Consider the following 16534-nt stretch of genomic DNA (forward strand, 5'->3'; position numbering starts at 1 on the left):
ACCTTTTACAACATTACTGTCCCTCTTCTTTTTCCACATTACTGTTGCCCTCCTTCTTGGACATTACTGAATCCCTCCTTTTTCCACATTACTGTCCATCTCCTTCTTGAACATTACTGCCCACTCTCCTTTTTCCAAATTACTTTCCCCCTCCTTCTTGAACATTACTGTCACTCCTCCTTTTTCCCCATTACTGTCCCTTGCTTTTTCCACATACTGTCCTCCCTCTTTTTCCACATACTGTCCTCTCTCCTTTTCCACATTACTGTCCACCTCCTTTTTCCACATTACTGACCCCTCCTTCTTCCACATTACTGTTCCCCTCCTTTTCCACGTTACTATCACCCTCCTTTTTGAACATTACTGTCCCCCTTCATTTTCCACATTACTGTCCCCCTACTGTTTCCACATTACTGTGCCCCACATTCCTGAACATTACTACCCCCCTCCTTTTTCCACATTACTGTCCCCCTCCTTTTTCCACATTACTGTCCCCCTCCTTTTTCTACATTACTGTCCCCCTCCTTTTCCACATTACTGTCCCCCTCCTTTTTTCACATTACTGTCCCCCTCCTTTTTCCACATTACTGTCCCCCTCCTTTTTCCACATTACTGTCCCCCTCCTTTTCCACATTACTGTCCCCCTCCTTTTTTCACATTACTGTCCCCCTCCTTTTTCCACATTACTGTCCCCCTCCTTTTTCCACATTACTGTCCCCCTCCTTTTTCCACATTATGGTCCCCCTCGTTCTTGAACATTACTGTGACCTTCCTTTTTTGCACAATTTTGTCTCCCCCCTTCTTACTTACATTACTGTCCCCCTGTCATGAATCAATGTAGAAATACAGCAAATGAGCCATGTATAAGGTGAAAAAACAAATAATGTTTATTGCTGGAGAGTATGAATAGATGATGAAATAATGAGCTTGCAGAAATTACCAGATGCACAGCAGTTGCAGGTAAATGGGAGGTGAGGAAAGATTCCAGGCAGCATGTACAGGGAAATGCACAGGTAAGTCCCAGGTTCATATAAGAAACAGGTCAGCAGAATGTATGTTGAGATAGATCTCCAGCAGCATAAATACAGGAGCACAACAGGAGGAAGTGACCAGGATGTGACAACAATAACCAGCAGTGTATGCTGGGAATGACAGGTTTAAGAAGGGACACACCCAGGTGCAAGGAATAATTAATTACAGGGCAGGTTAACCCCTGATACAAACAAGTAAGGCACAATAGCAGCACCTCTGGTGAATAGAGGTACTGTTGCAACACATAAAAGAACCACAAATAATAAAGTCCAAAAGTCCATGAGGCAGATCTTTACACTCCCCCCCCCCATTTTCCACATTACTGTCCCACTCCTTTTTGAACATTACTGCCCCCCTTCCTTTTTCCACATTACTTATCCCCTCCTTCTTGAACATTACTACCCCCTTCATTTTTCCACATTACTGTACCCTTACTTGTTGAATATTTCTGCCCCCGCCCCTCCTATTTCCACATTACTGTCCTCCTCCATTTTTCAAATTACTGTCCACATCCTTTTCCACATTACTGTACCCCTCTCTCTTGAAAATTACTGTCCCCCTCCTTTTCCCCATTACTGTACCCCTTCTTTCAGGCCATTATTGTCCCCCTCTTTTTTCCACATTACTTTCGCCCTTCTTCTTGAACATTACTGCCCCCCTCCTTTTTCCACATTACTGTCCCACTCCTTTTCCACATTACTGTCCCACTCCTTTTTCCACATTACTGTTCCCTTCCTTTTTGAACATTACTGCCCCCCTCCTTTTTCCACATTATTGTTCACCTCTCTCTTGAAAATTACTGTCCCCCTCCTTTTCCCCATTACTGTACCCCTTCTTTCAGGCCATTATTGTCCTCCTCCTTTTTCCACATTACTTTCGCCCTTCTTCTTGAACATTACTTCCCCCCTCCTTTTTCTACATTACTGTTCAACTCCTTTTCCACATTACTGATCCCCTTTTTCTTGCACATAACTGCCCCCCTCCTTTTTCTACATTACTGTCCCCCTCCTTCTTGAACATTACTACCCCCTTCATTTTTCCACATTACTGTACCCTTACTTGTTGAATATTTCTGCCCCCCCCTCCTATTTCCACATTACTGTCCTCCTCCATTTTTCACATTACTGTCCACATCCTTTTTCCACATTACTGTACCCCTCTCTCTTGAAAATTACTGTCCCCCTCCTTTTCCCCATTACTGTACCCCTTCTTTCAGGCCATTATTGTCCTCCTCCTTTTTCCACATTACTTTCGCCCTTCTTCTTGAACATTACTGCCCCCCTCCTTTTTCAACATTACTGTCCCACTCCTTTTCCACATTACTGATACCCTTTTTCTTGCACATAACTGCCCCCCTCCTTTTTCTACATTACTGTCCCCCTCTTTGTCGAACAATACTGCCCACTCCATTGTCCACACTACTGTCCCCCTCTTTCTTGAATATTACTGCCCCTTCCTTTTTCCATATTACTGTCCCCCTCCTTTTTCCACACTACTTTCCCCCTTCTTCTTGAACATTACTGCCCCCCTCCTTTTTCCACATTACTGTCCCACCAGTTTTGGAATATTACTGCCCCCTTCCTTTTCTACATACTGTACCCCCTCCTTTTTGAACATTACTTTCCCCTTCCTTCTTGAACATTACTGTCCCCCTACTTCTTGAATATTACTGTCCCCCTTCTTTTTCCACATTACTGACCCCTCTTTCTTTAACATTACTGTCCTCTCCTTTTCCACATTACTGTCCCCATCCTTCTTGAACATTACTGTCTCCCTCATTTTCCACATTACTGTACCCCTCCTTCCTTATCATTACTGTCCTCCTCCTTCTTGAACATTACTGCCCCCTGCTTTTTCCACATTACTGCCCCATCCTTTTACCACATTACTGTCCCACTCCTTTTTCCACATTACTGACCCCCTTTTTCTTGCACATTACTGCCCCCCTCATTTTCTACATTACTGTCCCCCTCTTTCTCGAACAATACTGCCCACTCCATTGTCCACACTACTGTGCCCCTCTTTCTTGAACATTACTGCCCCCTGATTTTTCCATATTACTGTCCCCCTCCTTTTTCCACATTACTGTCCCCCTAATTTTGGAATATTACTCTCCCCTCCCTTTTCTACAAACTGTACACCCACCTTTTTGCACATTACTGTCCCCTTCCTTCTTGAACATTACTGTCCCCCTCCTTCTTGAACATTACTGTCCCCCTCTTTTTTCTGCATTACTGTCCCCCTCTTTTTTCTGCATTACTGTCCCCTTCATTTTCCACATTACTGTACCCTTCTCCTTAACATTACTGTCCCCCTCCTTCTTGAGCATTACTGTCCCCCTCTTTATCCACATTAATGTCCCCCTCCTTCTTGAACATTAATGTCTCCCTCCTTTTTCCACATTACTGACCCCCTCTTTCTAGAACATTACTGCCCCCCTCCTTTTCTACATTTCTGTCCCCGTCCTTCTTGAACATTACTGTCCCCCTCTTTATTCTGAATTACTGTACCCCTCCTTCTGGAACATTACTGTCTCCCTCATTTTCCAAATTACTGTACCCCTCCTTCCTTATCATTACTGTCCCTCTCCTTCTTGAACATAACTGTCCCCTCCTTTTTCCACATTATTGTCCCCCTCCTTTTTCCACATTACTGTCCCCTTCCTTTTTCCACATTACTGTCCCCTTCCTTTTTCCACATACTGTCCACCTCCTTTTTCCACATTACTGTACCCCTCCTTCTTCCACATTACTGTCCCCCTCCTTTTTCCTCATTACTGACCCCCTCTTTCTTGCACTTTACTGCCCCCTCCTTTTTCCACATTACTGTCCCACTCCTTTTTCCACATTACTGTCCCCCTCATTTTCTACATTACTGTCCCCCTCTTTCTCGAACAATACTGCCCACTCCATTGTCCACACTACTGTCCCCCTCTTTCTTGAACATTACTGCCCCTTCTTTTTTCCATATTACTGTTCACCTCCTTTTTCCACATTACTGTCCCCCTCCTTTTCCACACTACTTTCCCCCTTCTTCTTGAACATTATTGCCCCCTTCCTTTTTCCACATTACTGTCCCCCTAATTTTGGAATATTACTCTCCCCTTCCTTTTCTACAAACTGTACCCCCTCCTTTTTGCACATTACTGTCCCCTTCCTTCTTGAACATTACTGTCCCCCTCCTTCTTGAACATTACTGTCCCCCTCTTTTTTCTGCATTACTCTCCCCCACCTTCTTGAACATTACTGTCCCCCTCATTTTCCACATTACTGTCCCCCTCCTTCTTGAGCATTACTGTCCCCCTCCTTTTTTAACATTACTGTTCCCCTCTTTATCCACATTAATGTCCCCCTCCTTCTTGAACATTAATGTCTCCCTCCTTTTTCCACATTACTGACCCCCTCTTTCTTGAACATTACTGCCCCCCTCCTTTTCTACATTACTGTCCCCGTCCTTCTTGAACATTACTGTCCCCGTCCTTCTTGAACATTACTGTCCCCCTCTTTTTTCTGAATTATTGTACCCCTCCTTCTGGAACATTACTGTCTCCCTCATTTTCCAAATTACTGTACCCCTCCTTCCTTATCATTACTGTCCCTCTCCTTCTTGAACATTACTGCCCCATCTTTTTCCACATTACTGTCCCCCTCCTTTCTCCACATTACTGTCCCCTTCCTTTTTCCACATTACTGTCCCCTTCCTTTTTCCACATACTTTCCACCTTCTTTTTCCACATTACTGTACCCCTCCTTCTTCCACATTACAGTCTACCTCCTTTTTCCTCATTACTGACCCCCTCTTTCTTGAATATTACTGTCCCCCTCCTTCTTGAATATTACTGTCCCCCTTTTTCTTCTGCATTACTGTTCCCCACCTGCTTGAACATTACTGTCTCCCTCATTTTCCAAATTACTGTACCCCTCCTTCCTTATCATTACTGTCCCTCTCCTTCTTGAACATTACTGCCCCCTCCTTTTTCACATTACTGTACCCCTCCTTCAACCACATTACTGTCCCCCTCCTTTTTCCTCATTACTGACCCTCTCTTTCTTTAATATTACTGTCCCCCTCCTTCTTGAATATTACTGTCCCCCTTTTTCTTCTGCATTACTGTTCCCCACCTTCCTGAACATTATTGTCCCCCTCATTTTCCACATTACTGTACCCGTCCTTCCTTAACATTACTGTCCCCCTCCTTCTAGAACATTACTGCCCCCTCCTTATTCCACATTACTGTCCCCCTCTTTTTTCCACACTACTGTCCCCCTCATTTTTCAACATACTGTACCCCTCCTTTTTGCACATTACTGTCCCCCTCTTTCTTGAACATTACTGCACCCCTCCTCCTTTTTCCACATTACTGCCCCCTATTTCTTGAACATTAAATTCCCCCTCCTTTTCCTCATTACTGTCCCCCCCCTTTCTTGAAAATTACTGTCCCCCTCCTTGTTCCACATTACTTTCCCACTCCTTTTTCCACATTACCGTTCCCCTTCTTTTAACACAATACTGTTCCCCTCCTTTTAACACATTACTGTCCCTTCCTATTTGAACACTACTGTCCCCCTCCCTTTTCTTGATGTTTCACAACACCTGGAGATCCACAAGTTGGCCAGGCCAAGTCTAGACTCTCTAAGTGAAGCTGTATAGGAAACTACATTTTTGTTTTCTCTGCATATAATGTGCATAACAGGCAAATAGTTTTAGAGAATCAACTAATGCTTCTGCTATAAAGCTGACAGTCAATTTGACCTCTTGAAGCTCTTTTACAATACCATAAGTTATTTATAAGTGATCCAGTCACACTCCTCCCTCCCTTGGCCATGCGGGCAACCAACGTGCCATGTCCCAACGATTTGGCTCCTGATGCACAGTCACTTAGGGTTTCCGGGGGTGACCCGGGGGGATCCGGCTCTTCCTGCCGAGACAGTCCATCCGCATTGCTGTGAACCTTTCCTTACTTGTGAATTATGTGAAAGTAATTCATTTTAAGGGCAAGGCTCCAGAGCAGCAATCTGCCATTTTCCCTTGAGGTGTGTTGTAGCCACTTTAAAGGATTATGATCAGTCACCACAGTAAAATTTTGTCCATACAAATAAGGTTGAAGTTTTTTCACTGCCCAAACATTCCTTCTCAATTGTGGCATATCCCACCTCTCGGTTTAGCAGTTTTCTGCTCAAATAGGCCACAGGGTGCTCCTGCCCATCTGGCCCCACCTGGCTAAGTACTGCTCCCAGTCCGTACTGTAACGCGTCAGTTTGCACATTAAAGTCCTTGTCATAATTGGGCGCCAACAGTACTGAAGCACAAACCAGGGCTTCCTTTAACGACTGAAATGCCAGCTCTCAAGCGGGTGTCCAGTCAACTACTTTGGGGAGTTTCTTCTTAGTGAGATCTGTCAAGGGCTTCGCTACAGTGCTAAAGTGTGGGACAAAACATCTGCAGTAGCCTGAGGTGCCTAAGAAGGACAGTACTTGTCTTTGGGTTGTGGGCCGGGGCCAGTCTCGGATTGCCTCTACCTTAGCTGGTTCTGGCTTATCCCTACCTCCCCCCACACGATGATCCAGGTACTGCACCTTTAACTTCCCCATTTGACACTTGTCTGCTCTGATGGTCAGACCTGCCTACTGAATTTTCTCCAACACATGCCCTACATGTTTCAGATGGTCCTCCCAGGATTACTGAAAATGGCAATGTCATCCAAGTAAGGTTGAGCAAAGCCTTTATACCCTTCCAGCAGGTAACCATCCACACACTGGACGGTGGCTGGCGCATTCTTCATCCCAAATGGCATGGTCTTATACTCGAACAGGCCAAATAGGATGATGAAGGCCGACCGTTCCTGAGATTTGGAGGTCAGCGGTATCTCCCAATACCCCTTGCTCAAATCAAAGGTGGAAATATACTTTGCTCCAGCTAACTCGTCTAACAGAGCGTCAATTTCGGGCAGGAGATAGGCATCAGACACAGTCACGTCGCTCAACCGGCGGTAGTCTACACAAAACTGCGTTGTCTTGTCCTTCTTGGGAACCAATAAACGGAGTATGCTCATAGACTATGCAAGCATTTCCTGTACCTGCTTGTATATATTTTCCTTGGCCTCTGGTGAGACCCGATAAGCGGGTTGCCTAACTGGCCTATGCTCACCAGTGTCCACATGGTGCATCACCAAGGAGATCTGAACGGGCTTCCTACTGAACTGAGTTGCAATGGGCCACAGGACTGCCTCAAGCTGCTCCCATTTGCGGGCACTCAACTGCTCATCCCAGCCCACTTCCTCTACACCACCTTCAACTCTGGCATCCGCAAGGAGGTCAGGTAGTGGTTCACTTCCTGGTTCCTAAGTCAGTAAGCAGCAAACAACTGCTACCGACTCCACACGCTCGTGGTATGCCTTCAACATATTTACGTGGTAAGTCCGCTGCCTCCTACCATCGCTATCAAATTACACCACGCAAGTGATGTCACTCAGGCGTTTTAAGACCGGCACACGTGCCCTGATCATACTAAGTCTTCTGTTTCACCTGCGCTTCTGCTAGGTTAGTCTGCGCAAGCCCCAAGATATTTTCTAACCAATCTCTGAGCTTCAACACATACTCCACCACAGAGACATCCTAGGTGGGTAGCTCCCCTTCCCAAGACTCCCAAAACAGGTCAAGAGGCCCACGAACTCTGAGCCATAGAGTAGTTCAAAGGGGGAGAAGCCAGTAGACTCCTTTGGCACCTTCCGATAAGCAAACAGGAGGTGCGGCAGGTAGCGTTCCCAGTCCCCACACTCCGAAGTTGCAAATGCCTATAGCATCTGCTTCAGAGTGACATTAAACCGCTCGCACAGTCTGTTAGTCTGGGGATGGTAGGGGGCAGTACGGAGTTGCAGCACTCCAAAGTTTGCCCAGAGACACTGGACCAATTCACTTATGAATTGTGTCCTTTGATCAGTTAAGATCTCACTAGGGAGCACTACTCGGCTAAATACTCCTAACAGTGCGTCCGCTGACTGGTGCATGAAAATCCGCCTACGGATATTTCGCCGCTTGCCGCCAGAAATCTGTGACAGGCTGGGCTGCCTATGCCACCCTGTCTGTTGCTGCTGGGAACCGGCTGGGCTTACTTTGCCACTGTTCCCTCTAGTTATCCCAAATGCACCCTCCCACCGCAGTAGGAGGGGCTTTACAAATGCTGCCACCACTGGACTCCTTTACCGGCATCCAGAACCGGGTTTCTTCTGGATAACTGACGCTGCTAATGTACCCTGTTACTGGTGTACCTGGGCTGGTACTTCTGACCTCTTCCTATGGATCAGGGTTGCTGTGGATGAACCCCCCCAGGCCTATCACACTGGCCAGAGCTGCTGGGTAGCGGGCAGAGCGGTGGTACTGGATGCTGGGTCCAAACCTCAGAAACAGCCGGGAACGGATTCAATTTTGGGTCTAATCTGTAGGTCACAGGATTTTCAGCATGGAAGACGTTTTCAAGCAGGTCATGAGGCAAGTGATGTTTATTTGCAGTCACACTGGTTGAAGGTACCAGTGATCAGGTCAGATGGAACCAGAAGAACAATTTTCAATACAAGTCAGTGCTTTTGATACAGATTTGGACACAGTTTCACAGGGTAAGCCAGCCCCCTTGAGGTCTGAGCTATTTTTAGAATCAGGATGCAATTTGTCTACCCAAACACGGATTTACATGCAATGCAAAGCTAACAATATTTACACTTATCTGTGATATCCTAAAACTTGCTGTGAATTCCTACATCTTGTGCTGTGTATAATGTTCAGACAGGTTCTAACACTCTGGACAAAAGGCCACACAGTAATGACACCCTGCCGGGCCTTCGGCCAGAGCAAGCATTTGCAATAATATAAATAAGCACCCTGCGCTATTTCCTTTAAATAAATTTATACCATAAGCTATTTATAAAGTGATCCAGTCACAATAAGATTAATCAATTCATCACTTGCCATTTCAAAAGGATCAAATCACGTAAAGGTAAGTAAGTGAGTGGTCTGTGTCTGTGTTGTGTGTGAGGGCAGCAGGGGGGGGATGATGTCAATGTTGTGTGTCTGTGTGTTGACAAGGGGGTTTGTGGCAGTATAATGTGTGTGATGGCACAAGGGGGCTTGTGGCAATGTAGTGTGTGTGATGGCACAGGAGGCTTGTGACAATGTAGTGTGTGTGTTGGTACAGGGGACTGTGGCAATGTAGTGTGTATGATGGCACAGGAGGCTTGTGGCAATGTAGTGTGTGTGTGTGTGTGTGTGTGTGTGTGTGTGTGTGTGTGATGGCACAGGGGGCTTGTGGCAATGTAGTGTGTGTGTTGGCACAGGGGATTGTGGCAATGTAGTGTGTGTGATGGCACAGGAGGCTTGTGGCAATGTAGTGCGTGTGTGATGGCACAAGGGGCTTGTGACAATGTAGTGTGTGATGGCACAGGAGGCTTGTGGCAATGTAGTGCATGTGTTATGGCACAAGGGTTTGTGGCAATGTAGTGTGTGTGATAGCACGGGGCTTGTGGCAATGTGGTGCGTGTGTGATGGCACGGGGCTTGTGGCAATGTGGTGTGTGTGTGATGGCACAGGGGGCTTGTGGCAATGTAATGATGTAGTGTGAGGTAGGTAGTGGCTAATTAATGGGTGTTATTTTGTTTGAGGGGTGATGGTGGGGCAATTTCAATTAATAGTGGGGTTGGTACAGACTTATCAATGTAGGGTGGGATGATTAATTTAATGTTGGAGTGGTTTGGGCGCTATTAATTAAATGTGTGGCTGAGTTTTGGAAAAACTATTGCTATTTCTTAAAAGTGAATGCAAGTTATTTAATCTATGGTCTGAAATAGGTTTATTTAATAAATGTGATTACTATTTAATGTTGGGGTTGTTTGGGGGAAATAGGTCTTTTTATTAAAGGTGAATAAACTTATTTTACAGTCAGGCTGGTTGCAAGAAAGGGGCACTAATAATAAAACATGAGTTGTTTTGATTTAATGTCGGACTGCATAGAGGCAGGGAGGCCTACTGTGTTCACTCATTGCTGGTATTTCTATATCTCATGTACCTATTCTATTTCCAAACAGGGAACCAAGATTCCAGGATCCAGACAAGCACAACTGAGCTTAGGACCCAAGCAGCAGCAACAAGTATTGAAAGCGGGAAGAACAGGTAGGAGAGAGCAGGGCAGTCTGCCAACTGTCCTGATTCCTGTGGGGCTGAGTTTGGGGACTGACCCACTCAGTCAGGACTTTGTCCCGACTACAGGGACAGTTGGGAGTTATGTCCCACTTCACACTTCTATGCTCATGAAGGGGGAGCTGCATGCACCTAACAGTAGTGCAAGTAGCATTGCTTGTGTATTTAAAAGGGAATTGGAAGAGTTGGAGAGCTACTAAGCACTGTCTAAAATTATAGCCATGCCCCCATGCATGCTGGTCGCGCCCACTGGTTGTGTGCCGTGCAAACCCCTCTCCTCAAATCCTGCGTTTGCCCCTGATAACATAATGCTATAATGCATGATATGTGACAGAAAAAAACACGAATAAAGCAATAATAAAATATTCTAAGTGTGCTCAATGCTCATTGGTGAGTCCTTGATTTTGTGTGTTCTAGAAACTAAAGAATTAAAAGCTCAGTCAAATGAGAACTCTGCCCAAGGAATGCATTGATCAACTGATGTTTGCAACGCTGCTCAATAGCGTTTCATAACAAACTCACTTTTTAACACTATCATTTCCAGAGAGTATAGCCTTCAAAAACTTGCAAGGTAAGTCATTTTTTAATCACTTACCGTACACGCTGCTCGTCTTTCTCCTTTAGTTCTGTGTCTCGCTCTAGAACCTGAATTATGACTCTTTGCTCCTCCCCTGTCAAGAAACTGAGATCCAGAAGGTCCCCGCTCTCGTCCATTTCCATGCTTTGCCCACATTGGCCCCCCACCAGTAAGGGGCACAGGTCAGGTATACCAGGTAAAGGACTATGGGTAGATGTCCTTCAAGATAACCACTTGGCAGCTAGGGAAGCACATAAAGCAAAGATGAATATGTATTGTATGGCACATGAGGCATATATTAATACTACCAGCATTATGTATTTACTTAATTATATCACTGTACAGGAAAGTTTTACACTTGCACAAACAAACTACTTTATAACTGTATAATACACACATGCTTTGTACACAAAATTTTTAGATGCATGTCACAAAAATGTATACAAACATAATTAACACAACTATTTGATTTAATTTAGGTAAATTAACAGAATACATACATAAAATATGCCCTCAGGATGTAAACAAAAATCACAGAAGGATATTAATATGTCATACAGCATACATACAACTTACATCATGCATACGGTTGCTGTTATTTGGCGGTGTAAGGACAGGATGTGTTTAATTCAATTACCACAAACATCATATCAGGAAGTGATGAACAGCAGATGTCTGGCAAAGGAGGGGTTACAGAAAAATAATTTCAACAGACTACTAAACCCAATTTTTAAAAGATGATACATTTGACATAAGGCTCTGATTATGGGGAAATATTTTCTTCCAATACATACCAGATTTCTTACCCATAAGCCAAATAAAGAATTTGGAGATTAATGAGGGTGACTTTGAGGCAGAAACTAAGATGGCATTGATTTTATCCCATATACCAATACCATATCCTATATACATGTCTGCTTTTGTGGTATACACTTCAAAAGACAACAACTGTTAATTTAATTTATGCTAAATCTATCGGCAAGGTAGAAACTATTAATTTACATTTATTTAAGTACTATTAATTCCCTTCATTTTACTGCTCCCATAATGTGCTACTCAAGACAGCTTCTTCAGGTGGCCTCAATATAAGGCCTGACAGCAAAGAATCAAGTTTTACCATGATATAAGTGTGTAAAATTATATATTTGACTACTAAAAATCCATTCTCATATAGAATCAACTAGTATTTTATGTCAGTGGCTCTTTAAAGCTCATCATTGACAGAGGAGTACTGGGGCGGGAGCATTACCTGTGAACTGGAGTGTGCACTGAAGCTCATTGAAATTCACCCCACCCAGAAAGAAAATACTGACTTAAAGAAAGAGAAGGGTACAGTGGTAACACTTGCCACCTTTACTCTGCTATGCTACACAAAGAAATGAGGAACGTAATCTCACGACTCTGGTTACATGTAAATAAGCCTGGTAGACATCCTCTTTGTAACTGAGTACTGCAATGCAAGCTTATAACTCAGCTATGACAACTATGTGCAATAGCCATTATTCCTGGGCTATTTATAGAATCTTTGAGTTATTGGATATATATAAAAAGTCTCGCCCTCACAACTTACTCTACACCTTGAGCCATTTGATTCTGCTTGCATGGGGAAGTTTGTGTTTAATACAACTGTAACGTAGCCTGCATAGTGCTGCATATTTTCAGTTTCAGAATTAGACATTTGTAGGCCCATAGCAAACTTATTGTAATGGCCAACATGTACATGAAGTAAACTCACTGGATTTATCACCTCCTCTTGATTACTGAAGCTCCCTCTGCTAACGGTAAATAGCTGCTGTTATATCAACAAATCAGAACTGATCTGTACTGTTAACAATAACCAATCACATACTTCAGATGAAGCTTACACTTACTACTATATGCTTCAGGGGCAAGCAGGATTTGTAGAGAGGGGTTTTCACGCATATATATAAGAATCCACACTTTATTTCAGGCCTCTCATATCTCTATTCCCAACCCTGGACCTGACCTACCTTTAAAACTCTCCAAAACAAACATCTTGAACTCACCCACAAAATTTAAAACTAAATTCAGATAAGACACTTCATGGGGTACCTTTCCAGCAGACAAGGTTTTAAGAAATTCAATTGAATTTTAGAAACTATGCATCTTTTCACCTTTAAGGTAAGGCATAATCTCATTCCTTTATGGACTCTTGCAGGAGTCATTCCTCGGATTTCAAAACAGACACAAGAGTATGTGGGTCCTGACCGCCTCCTCCCCCCTCCCGAGGAAGAATACCTGGAAACAATTAGGGAATGTATAGCATCTAACTCAATGTCAACCTTGGTTGAAGAAAACACCTATAAAGTACAGGTGGTACTACACCCCTGTCAAAATATCAGTAATTTTCAATTCCTGCACTCAAAATTGTTGGAGGGATTGCTGACAAAAATTCCATCATATTTGGTGGACCTGTCTAAATATCTCTGCCTATTGGGACAGAGTGCGAAACTATTTAGCCTCTCCCCTTCTGTGTCCTGTCATTAAGGATCCTGGACCTTTCTTCTTTGCTATCCTCTACAAGAGGCAGATACACTAAACACTCTGCTAAGCTAGCCTGCCATATTCTGTTGGCAGCCAGATGTCTCATTGCTAAATCCTTGACACCCCGCGCATGGAGAAAATTATGTAACATCTACACAATAAAGAAAACACCTTTATCAGGTATGGATTACTCCAACAGTCAAAGCTCATGTAAAACTTAGCAATATAAGCTAGTCTCCTGCATCTGACACTCCTAGGAACAGAAGTCTCGGAAACAAAGAAAAAAAAGAAGAATGTTCTTAACCAGGGCACTCTGAAGTCCAATAAAGTGTTTTTAATGTATGTAAAATTCATAAATACCTGGTTCAGAGAAATATTAAAATCTAGAAAGTGCAAAAGTGATAATGTGAATATTTGCGAATTAAAAACATTTCTATCAACTGGTCTTAGTGTGATATGTATGATTCTAATTAGTACACTCTAAAGTGTGTTTTTATTTATTATTTGGCTGGTATAGAGTAACCTTAGATCCATTCAGCCATTCCAATTGTAAAGATGAAATGCAAATAATCTCTGAAGTTAAATATATATGAATGGCAAGTGATGAATTGCTCCTGATGAAGTCCCGTTTTACCGGGACGAAACGCGTTGAGCCTACTACCTAAACATCTATCTGCACTCCTTGATGTAAGTGCATATATTTATTTTTTAATAAAGCGCTATTGTATTTTTTACACCTCCTTTCTTGTCATTATTGCTGCCAATGACTGAGATTTGAAGAGAGGGATTGTACAACTGATCCTCCAAAGGATTGATTTTGTGCCAATTTGAAGAGACCATCTGGTACGCAGTTTATATTTGTATACCCTTTTTTGGGTTGGTACACACGGGTGTCCTATATATCATAATTGTTGATTTCTGGGCATATGTGTTTCTGCACGATAAGGAAGTCCCATAGGTGGTATATATTTCACAGGTGGTGTGATTGCACATCCTGACAATACTACTCTATGTTGTGTTCTGTTTTCTGCATTGTCCATTATTTTACCAACTGGGAGGAACAATTTATGAAGAGGATCTTCCTTCTCTGATTAGACGACCCATCAATACCTTATGGTACGCATGATATTATATCCATTTATGCTATACAAGTGGTAATACACATTGAGGCGCCCTGCCTGTCTTCTGTTACAGTGTCTTCATTTCCGGATTAACCATCTGGCTACAGGGTATCGTGGCTGTCGCTCATACTTGAGCTATCTATACATCTGGAACTTTTCTGCTTATTATACTGCAATATTGTGACTACGTTGTGGTTGTGAGCGCCATTCTATATATCTGTTTGTTTGTTATATATATATGCATTTTAGCAATGTGCATTTCTTCAATGCTTCACACTCCAAAAGGCGATCATAGATGCTAAGACCTCCAAACTCCTATAATGTAGGACATGAATAAGGGAATATATTTCTTTTCAATTCGGATCGCCTTCATTCGGTATTCATGTACTTATAAATTCTTTCATATTTATAAGGGTTGGAGACTTGTAAAATGTAAGTATCCTTCATTCATAACATTGTTACTTTTCATAACCCTTATTAAGAGGTATATTGCAAGTGAGTTCTGAATAGTTGAATAGATGAAACCTATGATTTTAGGATTCTTATACAACTACCATAATCCAATCAATCATTTAGAGATGTTTCTTATAAATACAGGTATTAATTCATATAGTAAGTAAAATTCTGTTCTGTAATCTCACATCTCTATCCAAATATGGTATTCATATGGTAATATGTGAGTAATTGTCATTAAATAGTCTCAGTCCTTAAGCAAGTAATTGCCCCCTTTTGCTCTGAAAAAAATATCACCACCTCAGCATTGAGTATCCATTTATGATGTATTATAATAGAATCCAAATAGTATGTTTGATGTCCACCATGGCAACAATTAGCCTATATGCCGCATTCAAACTTACAGTAATTTCACACGTGAACCATCATTTTATTCAGTGTTTACTGCGAATGTCAAAGTGATTCTTGCAGTAAATGGAAGCACTCTATCAAACCACAGATAATCTTATACTGTTGTTAAGCTACAGGAATTCTTATAATAAGGCATGACTATTACTACATAAAAAAAATCTTATTGTGGGTTCTACACAATTACTTATACACACAACAAAATTAGAGGATAAGGTCTGGCGCTTCCTATAAACGTCTAGAGACCATACAACAGATAAAATCTGTATATATATATATATATATATATATATATATATATATATATATATATATGTATGTATATAAATATATATATATATATATATATATATATATGGACACGTTTGCACTCACACATGAGATTGTGTTCACAAAAGATCTACATGAGATGTGTACGGAGAGGAAACATCCTTGAGTTCTGAATGCCGTGGATAATTGAAATCAAGTATTCATTGCATCCATATATGGGATTGTGCCTGGAGGAGACATTAGAAGTAGAGATGGTCACTGACCCCCGTGTTTTGGTTTTGTATTCGGTTTTGGATCTGGATTACCTTTGTGTTTTGGTTTTGGTTTTGCAAAACCGCCCTTGCGTGTTTTGGTTTTGTTTTGCTATTTTTGAAAAAAATACAATTTTTTTGGTCTAAAATAACCTACTTTAGTGCTCCACCAGTTTCTTAGATAAGTGAGGTAATTCTAAAGCTAATAAATTATGAAAAAACAGTTTAATCCTTGGTAGGCCGTCCTTAATGCGAACACTTGTCTGCAAATTATACAGTCAAACCTGGTTGTCTACCTCCTCCATCTTTGATTATTGGCAATGTAGCCATCGTCTTTGGGTGTATATTACACCCTACACTTGTAGTTGAATATTAAAAAAGCAGCCTGCACAGACTGTGGAGCTAGAAAGTTAAATTAAATGGACCACGGTACTTTGGTGGCTATCTTTGCCCCCCCCCCCCCCCCCCGCCCTCCACTTGTAGTTGAATATAAAAAAAGCAGCCTGCACAGACTGTGGAGCTCGAAAGTAAAATTAAATGGACCACGGTACTTTGGTGGTTATCTATGCCCCCCCCCCCCCCCCACCCTCCACTTGTAGTTGAATATAAAAAAAGCAGCCTGCACAGATTATGGAGCTAGAAAGTACAATTAAATGGACCATGGTACTTTGGTGGCTATCTAAGCCCACCCCCCGCCCTCCACTTGTAGTTGAATATAAAAAAAGCAGCCTG

General features: G+C 42.5%; 1 protein-coding gene across 5 annotated transcripts in view; it reads right to left on the reverse strand.

Moving 5' to 3' along the window:
• The window catches only part of SYTL1 (synaptotagmin like 1), a 59847-nt gene that overhangs the window by 31249 nt on the left and 12064 nt on the right, over positions 1 to 16534 (reverse strand). For 3 of the 5 annotated variants that reach the window (XM_075195798.1, XM_075195799.1, XM_075195795.1), the window contains exon 2: positions 10813 to 11035. In XM_075195798.1, coding sequence (XP_075051899.1) covers positions 10813 to 10937 — 125 coding nt within the window. In that variant the 5' untranslated portion in view covers positions 10938 to 11035. Of the gene's footprint in view, positions 1 to 10812; positions 11036 to 11370; positions 11408 to 12529; positions 12561 to 16534 lie in introns of those variants that run through there. The other 2 variants (XM_075195797.1, XM_075195796.1) reach the window with 2 other exon arrangements.

This window comes from Mixophyes fleayi, chromosome 2, assembly GCF_038048845.1.
Source record: "Mixophyes fleayi isolate aMixFle1 chromosome 2, aMixFle1.hap1, whole genome shotgun sequence".
Taxonomy (NCBI): domain Eukaryota; kingdom Metazoa; phylum Chordata; class Amphibia; order Anura; family Limnodynastidae; genus Mixophyes; species Mixophyes fleayi.